The 10,856-nt window shown below is 45.2% G+C and overlaps 1 protein-coding gene across 1 annotated transcript; it reads left to right on the forward strand.

Annotated features, from left to right (window-relative positions):
* Positions 1 to 1,219: 1,219 nt before the first annotated feature.
* Positions 1,220 to 6,162, forward strand: LOC139757964 (uncharacterized). Its single transcript, XM_071678898.1, has 3 exons — positions 1,220 to 1,499; positions 3,491 to 3,904; positions 4,824 to 6,162. The coding sequence occupies exons 1-3, from the start codon at positions 1,479 to 1,481 to the stop codon at positions 4,971 to 4,973; spliced, it is 585 nt and encodes a 194-aa protein (XP_071534999.1). The 5' UTR covers positions 1,220 to 1,478; the 3' UTR covers positions 4,974 to 6,162.
* The last annotated feature ends 4,694 nt before the right edge of the window (positions 6,163 to 10,856 follow it).

Genomic DNA, 10,856 nt, shown 5'->3' on the forward strand with positions numbered 1-10,856 from the left:
TATGGATGTTACACTGTGGTAACATCTCACCACCCAAAGGCAAGCGTTACCTGGTATGGATGTTACACTGTGGCAACAATCTCGCCACCCAAAAGCAAGCGTTACCTGACACTGACTTACACTGTGTACACACGAGAGTATGCACATCTCTATACCGGTGAGGCAACGCTAATACTAATTTTTCTAAAATCACGTGAACCATTTTGTGCAGAAGCTCCAGCTGACACACTCTAAATCTAACAGCACGAGAAATGCAAAATTAATCTTGTTTACTGCCTGTGTTATCTCCTCGTGAAACATTAAACTTTACTTTTGTTATGAGGACAATGCAACTGACTTGATGCACTGTCTGAACTGCTTCCTCCCAGCGAAACGCCTTCCTTTTACATCAGCCTCAAGATAACGATAACATCCCCCCCGCCGGTGGGATTACTATCACAATAATGATGATGACGACTGTAAAGAGTAGGAGATAATAGCAAGGGTAAGGAAGAGGAGAGGAGGAGAAAGGAAGAGGAGGAGAAGGAAATGGATGAGGAGGATGAGGAGGGAAGAGGATGAGAAGGAAATGGTTGAGGATGATGGAGGAGGGAGAGGAGGAGAAAGAAATGGATGAGGAGGAAGAGGAGGAGAAGGAAATGGTTGAGGAGAATGAGGAGGAAGAGGAGGAGAAGGAAATGGTTGAGGGTGATGAGGAGGGAAGAGATTTCAAAGACAGGCAGGAGGACGAAAACGATGGGCAGTGGAAGACGAAAGAGAAGACGAGGAGGAGGAGGAGGACAGTGACGATAAAGAGGGGAGGACGGAAGAGAAGAAAGGAAGACGACGACGAAGAGGAAGATGACGAGAGGATGGGGAAGACTACGACGATGACAATGAGGGAAAGACGAAGAAAAGTAGGAAGAGGAGGAGAGGAAAGGCGTGGAGTAAATATCAGAGGGACGACGAAGACAACGAAGAGAAAAACAAGAAAAGGAAAATAACACGAAAGGGAACAGCATGAAAATACCGAAGCTGAACAAACAAAGAATCATAGAATGGACGATCCAATTTAAAAAAAAAAACCATCACGAACATTGTTAAAACTAACAACTGTTCCTCTTACGTTTGTCATATGTCTCGGTGACTTGACGCTGTTGGAGGCCATTAAATCCAACACACACACACACACACACACACACACACACACACACACACACACACACAGCTGCAGCAGCAACGGCAACACTAGCGTGTCTAAGACACGCACGTACATCAACGTGTGATGTACCATCGGGAACAGCAGCGGCTCACGTGACAGTGGGTCACAGGAGGCTGTCCACGGGCGGTGCCAAGGCCAGTGAGGACGGTCGGAGGATGAGGTGGGATGGCAGGATGAGGGGGTGGGATCGGGGGGTGTGTAAGGAGAAGGTATATAAAGCGTCGCGCTGTGGCGGTGAGCCTCACTCCTACACCGGCCGCTGACCAAATAAGACATTATGGACGCTACCGCAAGACTGGTGAGCGAGTGAAACCCATTTCAGTCCGGCGTTTGTTTGTGCTAACTGATTTCACAATGCGTAAACTGCAGTCTCCACCGACAGGTCTTAACCACCCCTCCTTCAGCATGACGGTACAATTTGTAAGCAAGGCATTCATCATACCCAGAGGTCATTACCTTCGTACTCAAGGGTTTAAACTCAGCCCTCACACCATGTCACATCCAACACGATTCTAAAATCACAGCTGACACTGATCTCTCTCTCTCTCTCTCTCTCTCTCTCTCTCTCTCTCTCTCTCTCTCTCTCTCTCTCTCTCTCGATGATATCTCTACCCAAATGGTCCCATTCAGTCTCGCAATATCGTCCAGAAATATCATAACTAATGCCAACTGGTAATATTCAAAGCCTGTATATATTTTTTCCCTCCCTCGGGAAGTCCAAATGTTTGTGATAAATAGCGAGTTAACGAAGTCGTTACTGCCTTCATGACCCCGGCATCATTCGCATGCACATCCAGGTAGAAGTCCCCAGAAAAGTAGTTTGAGTACGTACTTACAGTGTGTGTGTGTGTGTGTGTGTGTGTGTGTGTGTGTGTGTGTGTGTGTGTGTGTGTGTGTAAATGTGGATACTATACCTGATTACTATTTGTGTTTTACGTGGAGAGAGTTTTACAGTCGTGCTGCCCCGTCTTAAGCTTACCCTTGTATACAACTATCCCATCTTTACACAGTCCAGCCAAAGCCAATCACGACGGGAGGTAGAACAGCTAGGACGGCTATGGGCGTAATGTCGCGTCCACGATTCGAACCCGGGAGGGGCCCTCCCCTGCATGAATCAAACACGAACCCTGAACTTTCGAAGATATACACTTGAAACACACATCTAAGCATATACAAACAGACTGCACATGCAAAAATGCTGACACACACACACACACACACACACACACACACACAAAGTGACATGTTTACCCTTATTAGTAGTTCGTATAATTCCAGGAAACTTAATTAGCGAATGAAGTTAATTCAGAGCAATTCTATAATCAACCCTCTCGGAATGACAAGGCACAGGAGGGTAACACCTGCTATTCAAATATCCTCAGAGGAGCTTATCCTCTGCATGGGTTATGAACGTATCCATCAGCAACAAGAACATTTCCCCCTAACACCACAACGCACAGGGACTTCCCTGACTACGGCTCATATGAGGTTAACAGTGAGTATACTGAGCATTAGACGTACGTACATTCATCCTTATCCTCGCACTTGGTAATACCACACTGCCTTGCTGCACAGAACAGAATTCCAAGAAGTTGCACTGCCTCGAATCTGCTCTCCAGCGCCATGTAACCGGAGTATACCGTGGCCTGACTAATTCCACGCCGGCAACCTGGTCAATACTCCAACATGTCTACTGACAAAAAGCATCACCCTCACCTGTTGTCAGTTCTGGCAACCTCTGCTGGAACATGCCCTCCTGCTTCACAAGAGAAAAGTACTCACCATCTTGTTGCAATCAAGCATCAACTATTGTATTTATTCATTCATGACACAATTCCTTTACTGAAATGATGGCCACATTCTTAACCATGCACAAAACAAGGTCTATTCCCCCTCGACATCCTTGTTTGTATAGCAGAGTTATACACATTATTCAATTATCTACATTATTCAATACTATTCTGCTGATTCACCCTAACTCATCCCTTACCCATCTCCTTGCCTAGTGTCTTTCTGTTCCTAATTTCTTACAGAGGTCACGAACTGTTTATCACCACTCATGACATTTTCTTTCAGTGTAAAAAATATCCTGTAGCTCTTCTTTCTTTAGTCTACGCTCGTGGCTGTTTGTACTCTACTACGTGTGTCAACTCATCCACTTTCATCCACAGTGTTATCCATCAATTTGCACCAACTTCTTCATGTCCTAATTCCTATGTATATATTCATCAACCTCATCTTTACACTCGTCTGTCACTGAGGGTTCTTACCTGTATCGTTCCCCCCCAGGCAGTGACGGCAGCGCTGGTGTGTGCGATGGGCCCGCATCCCACCGTCAACGCGGAGTTCCGCTATGAAGTCCTCCCGCCAGTCTACAACTCTGGCCGCCCCCCGCCCACACCCGTGTACCACCCTCCATACCGCCCAACAACGACCACATCCACTCCCACACTCGAGCCACACCCGAAAAAGGATATTCTATCCGCAACCCACATCAGGAACCCTCTTCCAACCACAACACAGCCCGCCCTCCCTCCCCTGGTCGCGAGCCTCCATGAGCCCACACGAACCCAGGTCATCAGAAGACCTGGCTCCTTGCACAGACCGTCCAGCCCTCCGAAGGATAAGAACGCCCTCAAGCCAAAGACAACTTCAGCACATAAGCCGCCAAGGCTGGATGACGCTGCCCTGGCCCACAATGAGGTATGGGACGACGACTGGTCCAAGAAAATACCGTGACACACACAGACAGACACAGACACACACAGACACACACACAGACACCTGACGTGCCTCTCTCACTGGAGTAATTACTGTTACCTTTCTCTCGTGTTTATCGGTAACAATTCAGTAGTTGACTGTGATACCATTAAATGACATGTCTAATTCGCTGGCTTCAAAATCAATGCCTTAAATGTACTGTGTATGACATGCAATCAGTATACTGAAAATGAAACTTCACGAGTCAGATCATAGCAACAACAATTCTACTTTTGCTCTCTGTAAGCTTTCTAAGCTTTCCCCAAATGACGGCCACTAACCGACAATTATAAGACGCCCCACGAAGAAAATTGAAGGAACTGAATCCAAGCACAGCCACATGAACTCCCTCCCACCTTCTACGAACAGCCAAAAGACGCCCCACAACTAAGACCAACCACAGGACGTCCCTCACCTAAAAACAGCCACATGACGTCCCACTTTTACTGAAAGCCAAACGACAATAAACCACCACATGATACCCAAATACTGAACCAATCGACGCCCGATTGACAGTGGCACGACCCTCCCCTCCCAGGAAGCCACACAGCACCTCAGTACCAACAACTGTGACATGACGCTCCACTTAATAAGAGTCTGTCTCACTGAGATAACCAAAAGTGGTAGCATGACAGGCGAGGTGATAAACGACGTCGTAGAGCATCAACCATCCTCCTCCCCTCAAAAAAAAAGTGACGCGACACCACTCCTCCAAGAAGTCACAGGACGTTTCCCTCCGAAGAACTCTCACACGACGAGAAAAAAAAAAAATGGAAAAGACTCCCGCACTGGACCATCTCCGTGACAAAGCTGCTAAACGAATGACAACAAAAACGGTCTAATTCGCTTCTCCTCCCGTCAGGGACCTGGGCCGTACTCCTTCAACTACCTGGTCGAGGACGAGACCAGCAGCTTCAGCCACTCCGAGACCCATGACGGAGAAGCCGCCTCCGGTACCTTCCGTCTGCGTCTACCGAAGACTCACCAGACCTTCACCTACGTTGCTGGGTAATGCCGCCGGCAGCAGAACCCTCGCATACATCGCCAAATGAACGGGCCTTTACGTACGACCTTTCACCAGCGATAATAACCACCGTCAGTCGTTGCATCAGTATCTTCACCTCCGTCACCGCATGGCAGATTTTACAACCGTATCCTCACCGAACGTCGCCGGGCAGACAGATCCGACAAGCTTTCACTACCGTCTGTCAAAAACCACACCCACGCCAGCGTCGCCATAAGACAGATGTTGTGGTCGCGTCCACAGTCCACGTACGTCATCCGCATCTATCTTACGACGGTTTCCGAGGCTCGTCTACCCCTACAGCTCCGTCTGGGACCAAGCCGTTGCGTTGCTTCTCTGCTACATCGTCCGCAGTCCGTAAGGCTTACGCAACCGAAACTGGTTTTCTGTCGTAAAAGCGGCAAATCTCCTGTACACTCCTACCCATCTTGAGGGAGGCGGCGTGAAAATGGGGTACAAGATTGTACAAATGGTACACTCGCTGGGGCTTGTCTGGGATCTTTGTAAATTTCTCCACTGGAAAGTTCATCATGTGTTTCTAAGTGCCAGTTTCAACACCTACGTCTACATCCTCGCATGACAGCTGTTCAAACATCACCTACGTCCCCGCATGATGGCTGTTCCGACATACTCAGATACGTCGCCCGCGGCGTGACAAATGTCACATCATCTGCGCTGCTGCGCCACAGCAGTTACAACATCACTCCCCTGATCCCCATGAGACAGGTGTTTTCACGTTATGTTGTAGGCGTTACAAACATACTCACATCGTTGCTAGCAGGTATTACTAACACACTTCCCAAAACTCCGGCGCTGTGTTCAACACTGTAGGCAATATCACTAAACTAATTCAGGTTAACCCAAACAGACCTTTATACTTAGCATTACAAAATCTGGAATAATTTCACAAAAGCTTACAACTGGTATATATGAAAGTGTCATCACACGCAGGGGTCTTCACCGCCGGCAACCATTGAGAACAGACAGCATAACCAGGACTCACTAAGTTATCACAGGTTTAATGGCAAGGAACCGTCCACATCGGAAATACAGGAATCCACAACATGAAAAGCAACTACGTACAAACACAACGACAAATAGAAAAGGGTAAACCTACCATGAAACATCACAGTCGGGGCCTATATATGTGACCACAGCACCAAAACAAAAGTATATATATATGCTGCATGGGGATGGGTTGGGTGGGGACTGAAGTCCCTCCCTGGGGCCGCCATCTTCAGTGATTTTATTCTGGCTAACGACAGAAACTATATATATATATATATATATATATATATATATATATATATATATATATATATATATATATATATATATAATCGCCTGGCAATCCCAGTGACACATTTACTAATGCCTCACGACCCCATCACAACAAACTCAGCTCCAGCAACCACGGCAGAGCGACATCATCTCTTCCAGGGGAATAATGCCAAATTACCTTCACAAAAGAGGGTCTTCAGGTTACATCGCCTGGCCTGGTATCTTTAGCGCTGGCTTCCCCACCGTGTTTTGCAAATGTGTCTGTGTGTGTGTACATATATATATATATATATATATATATATATATATATATATATATATATATATATATATATATATATATATACACACACATCTCGTTAAAACAGTCCAGACTAACACGTAAACCTGAGGATTTAATTCTAAGAGAACTAATGATATAACGTAACTCCGCAAGAAATATGAGTTCCATGGTGGTTTGGAAGGATGATGCATCTATTTGGAGACGGAAGGTTTGCATGAAAGACGAGGGTCGTGTAGACAAATCCTTGCAGATTCCTTGCAAAGAAAAGGGGATGAAATTTTGCATAAGGTGAAGGGTAATGGTGGAAAAGGAGAAATTACTTGTGGACAAAGAAAACGAGAATAGAAATTACTGAAAGCTCGTCAAATGCATCTCTACACTTCCATTTTCTCCGTTGTCTAAACTCGACAATGACTACAGATAATCCTAGAACACACGATAAGGACAGCAATTACGGTCCTAACAACCTGGTTACTGGTGCAAAAGGGAACAGACGCGGATGAGAGGGAATCATGACACGAGGTGGCAGGAGGAACAGTAATGCGTCTTAAAACTGGGTGGTGGTCGTGGCGTACAGCGTGACCCACTGTGGAGATGAAGCAGGCGATGACCGGATCTGGAAAGTGAATTTGGCAACAGGGCATGACCACGGTGACTGAACAGAGGCACTGAACTGTCCCAGTGTGTAACTGTTCCAGGGAGTCAGAATGTACAAATGACAAGATAGGTCTTCTGTTTATGGTCGAGGTTATCTTTTGAGGTTAACATCTCGTCCTAATATCATGAGTGAACTCCTCAACACCTACCTGTCCACTGTATTGTCAATTATAAAAAAAAATATATATATAAAGTTAACAGTCCCATGATGTACACAAGCGTTATCAAGAATCTTCCCATCTTCTGAACTTCAGTACCTCCACCTGGCCAGAGGAACTACCACTGCTAATCCCGTCCACTGACAAAAAAAAATGTCTTTTATGTGTACCAATCCTGAACCATCAGCCACCACCCTCACAGTCAGTATGGCATGCTCTTTCCTCGTTCAAACGCTTAGGTCCTTCACACGTCTGTGCTTCGATGACGTACTCTACAGCAAAGGTCCAGATACAGGTATCATGTTCTGTGTAGGATAATACGCTACCACCTCCATACACACACACACACACGCACTACTACATCTCTCAGCGCCTCCGCGGGAAGCAATATTACCAGGGACAAAGACCCGCTGAAAACCTGTAGCCTCCCACAGTCTTCGCTCTCCACACCCGCCACCCTCGCGCCGCCTCCCCTCCACCACGGCGCCCCACAGACATAAAAGCAGATATAAAATTTCCCTTTACGGTATTTTGACGACTAGAACTTTCACGGTGGAGAGTAAACGACCTAATAGTTACCTCGCACCACTTCTTTTTAAGTTCATTATTTCCGCTTTCTCAGAAGTTCTGAACGAAAACTTCACACAAGAGTTTCCGTAGAAGACCTTTACCATTATCGCCCCAAACCGCAAGGAACTAACCAATCTAAAAGGAGATATATATATATATATATATATATATATATATATATATATATATATATATATATATATATATATATACTTTACTTAGTCGGGATTCCAGCATCATTATCATTCCTATCTGTGTATCATGACAGAGATGCAAATCAAGCGATATCAACTAGTGGAACACGATGATGGTGTGACCCATCGCACGACCTTGGGATGACCTGACGTGGCCTTTGACTTGAGCCTTATATGGGGGGGTCTTCGAGGGGAATACAAGGCGATACACGAAAGGCAGCCTCCGCAACTACCACAGAAAAATACTACAGTATCGTATTGAGACCGTACAGCTTCGACTTCCACGATCCCTGTGTGGCAGCAACTTCAGTCCTCTGTCGTCTTGCTGATAAGAATCGACCACACATTTACCATCTGTTTTCCATAACAATCACGGTCATACCCTTCCCTCCTCCCTGACTGGTTGGTCTTGCCTCACACAATCCTCAACATCCACCACGTCCTCGAGACACAAGCGGTAGGAAATAAAGACGTATGTCTCTCCGTCACTTACCGTCCCTGCTGTAACACATCGTCCCGCCTCCCGTCCACGAGTTTAGGAGGTGAGCTGTCCTACACACACACAAACTTACCTGTAGGGAGAGAAAAAGAGCATCATATTAAAACAGGTTTTATGACCATAACATATAATAAAACAGTTTAATTGGGGGAGAAAGGCGAGGAGCAGTTTATGAATATGTCAGCTGGTGGTTCAATATAATTTATATATATATATATATATATATATATATATATATATATATATATATATATATATATATATATATATATTTCCCTGGGGATAGGGGAGAAAGAATACTTCCCACGTATTCCCTGCGTGTCGTAGAAGGCGACTAAAAGGGAAGGGAGCGGGGGGCTGGAAATCCTCCCCTCTCTTTTTTTTTTTTTTTTTTTTTTTTTTTAATTTTCCAAAAGAAGGAACAGAGAAGAGGGCCAGGTGAGGATATTCCCTCAAAGGCCCAGTCCTCTGTTCTTAACGCTACCTCGCTATCGCGGGAAATAGCGAATAGTATGAAAAAAAAAAAAAAAAAAAAAAATATATATATATATATATATATATATATATATATATATATATATATATATATATATATATACCTTCATGCCACCTGCAGGTAAAAAGATGTACAAAAAAAAAAGGCCATTTGTGGATTATCACTGTATGATTAATGGTTTCCGCATGAGAAATGAACAACCAGCATCTGATCAAGTACATATTTAAAGCCCATTAATATTATATTATGTTCAAACATTCAACACCATGCTGGACTACTGATAATATATGATTACTGAAGCATAAATATCAACGAACATTGGCACGGTAAACATCAACGAACACATAAAAAAAACATGAAATCTTCGGAATTATTAACATTAAATCTAGCAAAATAAAAACAAAACAACGAATGAATGTTACTCAGAAAAGACGTACATCGGAGCCTGGCTCACGTCCGTGTCCTATCGTCCAAAGAGAGAGAGAACAAACTAATATCTACAACCCTTTACTCCCCCCAAGCAGGAGCGAGCGGTCACACAACAGCAGCTGCGGAGAAATCCTGCCCTACTAATAATAAGATTTTCTCCCTCGCAGTCTCGAGCACCCTCGACCCAAGAGAGGAGCCTTATTAACTCAACACACACACAGACAACACAATCACGTCCCTCAGGCATGACCAACAGCTACCATAAACATTCAGTCCCACAGCCAACACATGATGGATTGAGTTTGCATTATGCATTATGAATGTTAGCGTAATAATAAAAGAATAAATACAAATGGCTGCTCCTGATAGAGACGGATTAATTGAGCAAGCAAACATCTTTGTCAGGGGCAATAATGTTTTGTCTCGTTCCGGTGGCCACGTAGGTACACAAGCACACACACACACACACTACCGCGCCAGGAGCCACAGCCGTAATGTTTGTACAGTTTATACAAGCTTTTTCAACCCGACGCGCCAAGGTTCGACCCCCCCGATTACGATGGCCTGGCCTTTTCCATCTCTACCTCTCATGGGTCTCACGTCAGAGGTCAGGCCATCATACCCAAAAGGTGGCAAGGTCATACTAATCAACGGGTAAAGGAATGATATAGGTAAAACGTGTTCGTCAGGAGAGTTACGGTACCGGTAAGTGACGTTCGTGCACCGGGACCTCCCTCATGATACTGTCCAAGGTTACTCACGCCCTACAAACTGTCCCATGCACAGTGGCTTGCAGACTCAGGTCCACAGCGGCGGTGGTACCTTGGCTATGCCAGTAGAACACACATCAAAGGTTAACCAAAACGTGGCAGTAACACAGAGGCTCGCTATCACGAGAGCTTAAATTAAGCATGATGCATTTACGAATTATGAGCGAACGCTTCAATGGTCCCCCTCCCACACACACACACACACACACACACACACACACACACACACACACACACACACACTTGTCCAGTCTAAGGCGCTATGTGGGTACCTCTGTATATAAATATGTGGGCGACTTTTCTGTCACTGGACAACAGTTTAACCCGCATGTTAACACAGGAACTTATCACAGCCCTTGCATCGTCTGTTTTTCAAGAGCTCAAACAAAATACACTTTCCATAAACAATTGTGCTTCGGAGATTAACTGGACTTGAAGAAAAATGTAAAGTTCACTTCCGGATGAACAGTGTCAGCTACATGTTCCACCATGAACTTCACGACTACATGTCATTGAAAGACCTAACCCTCACGA

Source organism: Panulirus ornatus, chromosome 29 (genome assembly GCF_036320965.1).
Source record: "Panulirus ornatus isolate Po-2019 chromosome 29, ASM3632096v1, whole genome shotgun sequence".
Taxonomy (NCBI): Eukaryota; Metazoa; Arthropoda; class Malacostraca; order Decapoda; family Palinuridae; genus Panulirus; species Panulirus ornatus.

What these genes read in the sequence shown, in the direction of transcription:
- LOC139757964 (XM_071678898.1), top strand. Translation starts at nt 1,479, where the DNA reads ATGGACGCTACCGCAAGACTG. An exon ending in TGGACGCTACCGCAAGACTG is followed by an intron (nt 1,500 to 3,490) that starts GTGAGCGAGTGA and finishes GTTCCCCCCCAG; the next exon opens with GCAGTGACGGCAGCGCTGGT. An exon ending in CTGCCCTGGCCCACAATGAG is followed by an intron (nt 3,905 to 4,823) that starts GTATGGGACGAC and finishes TCCTCCCGTCAG; the next exon opens with GGACCTGGGCCGTACTCCTT.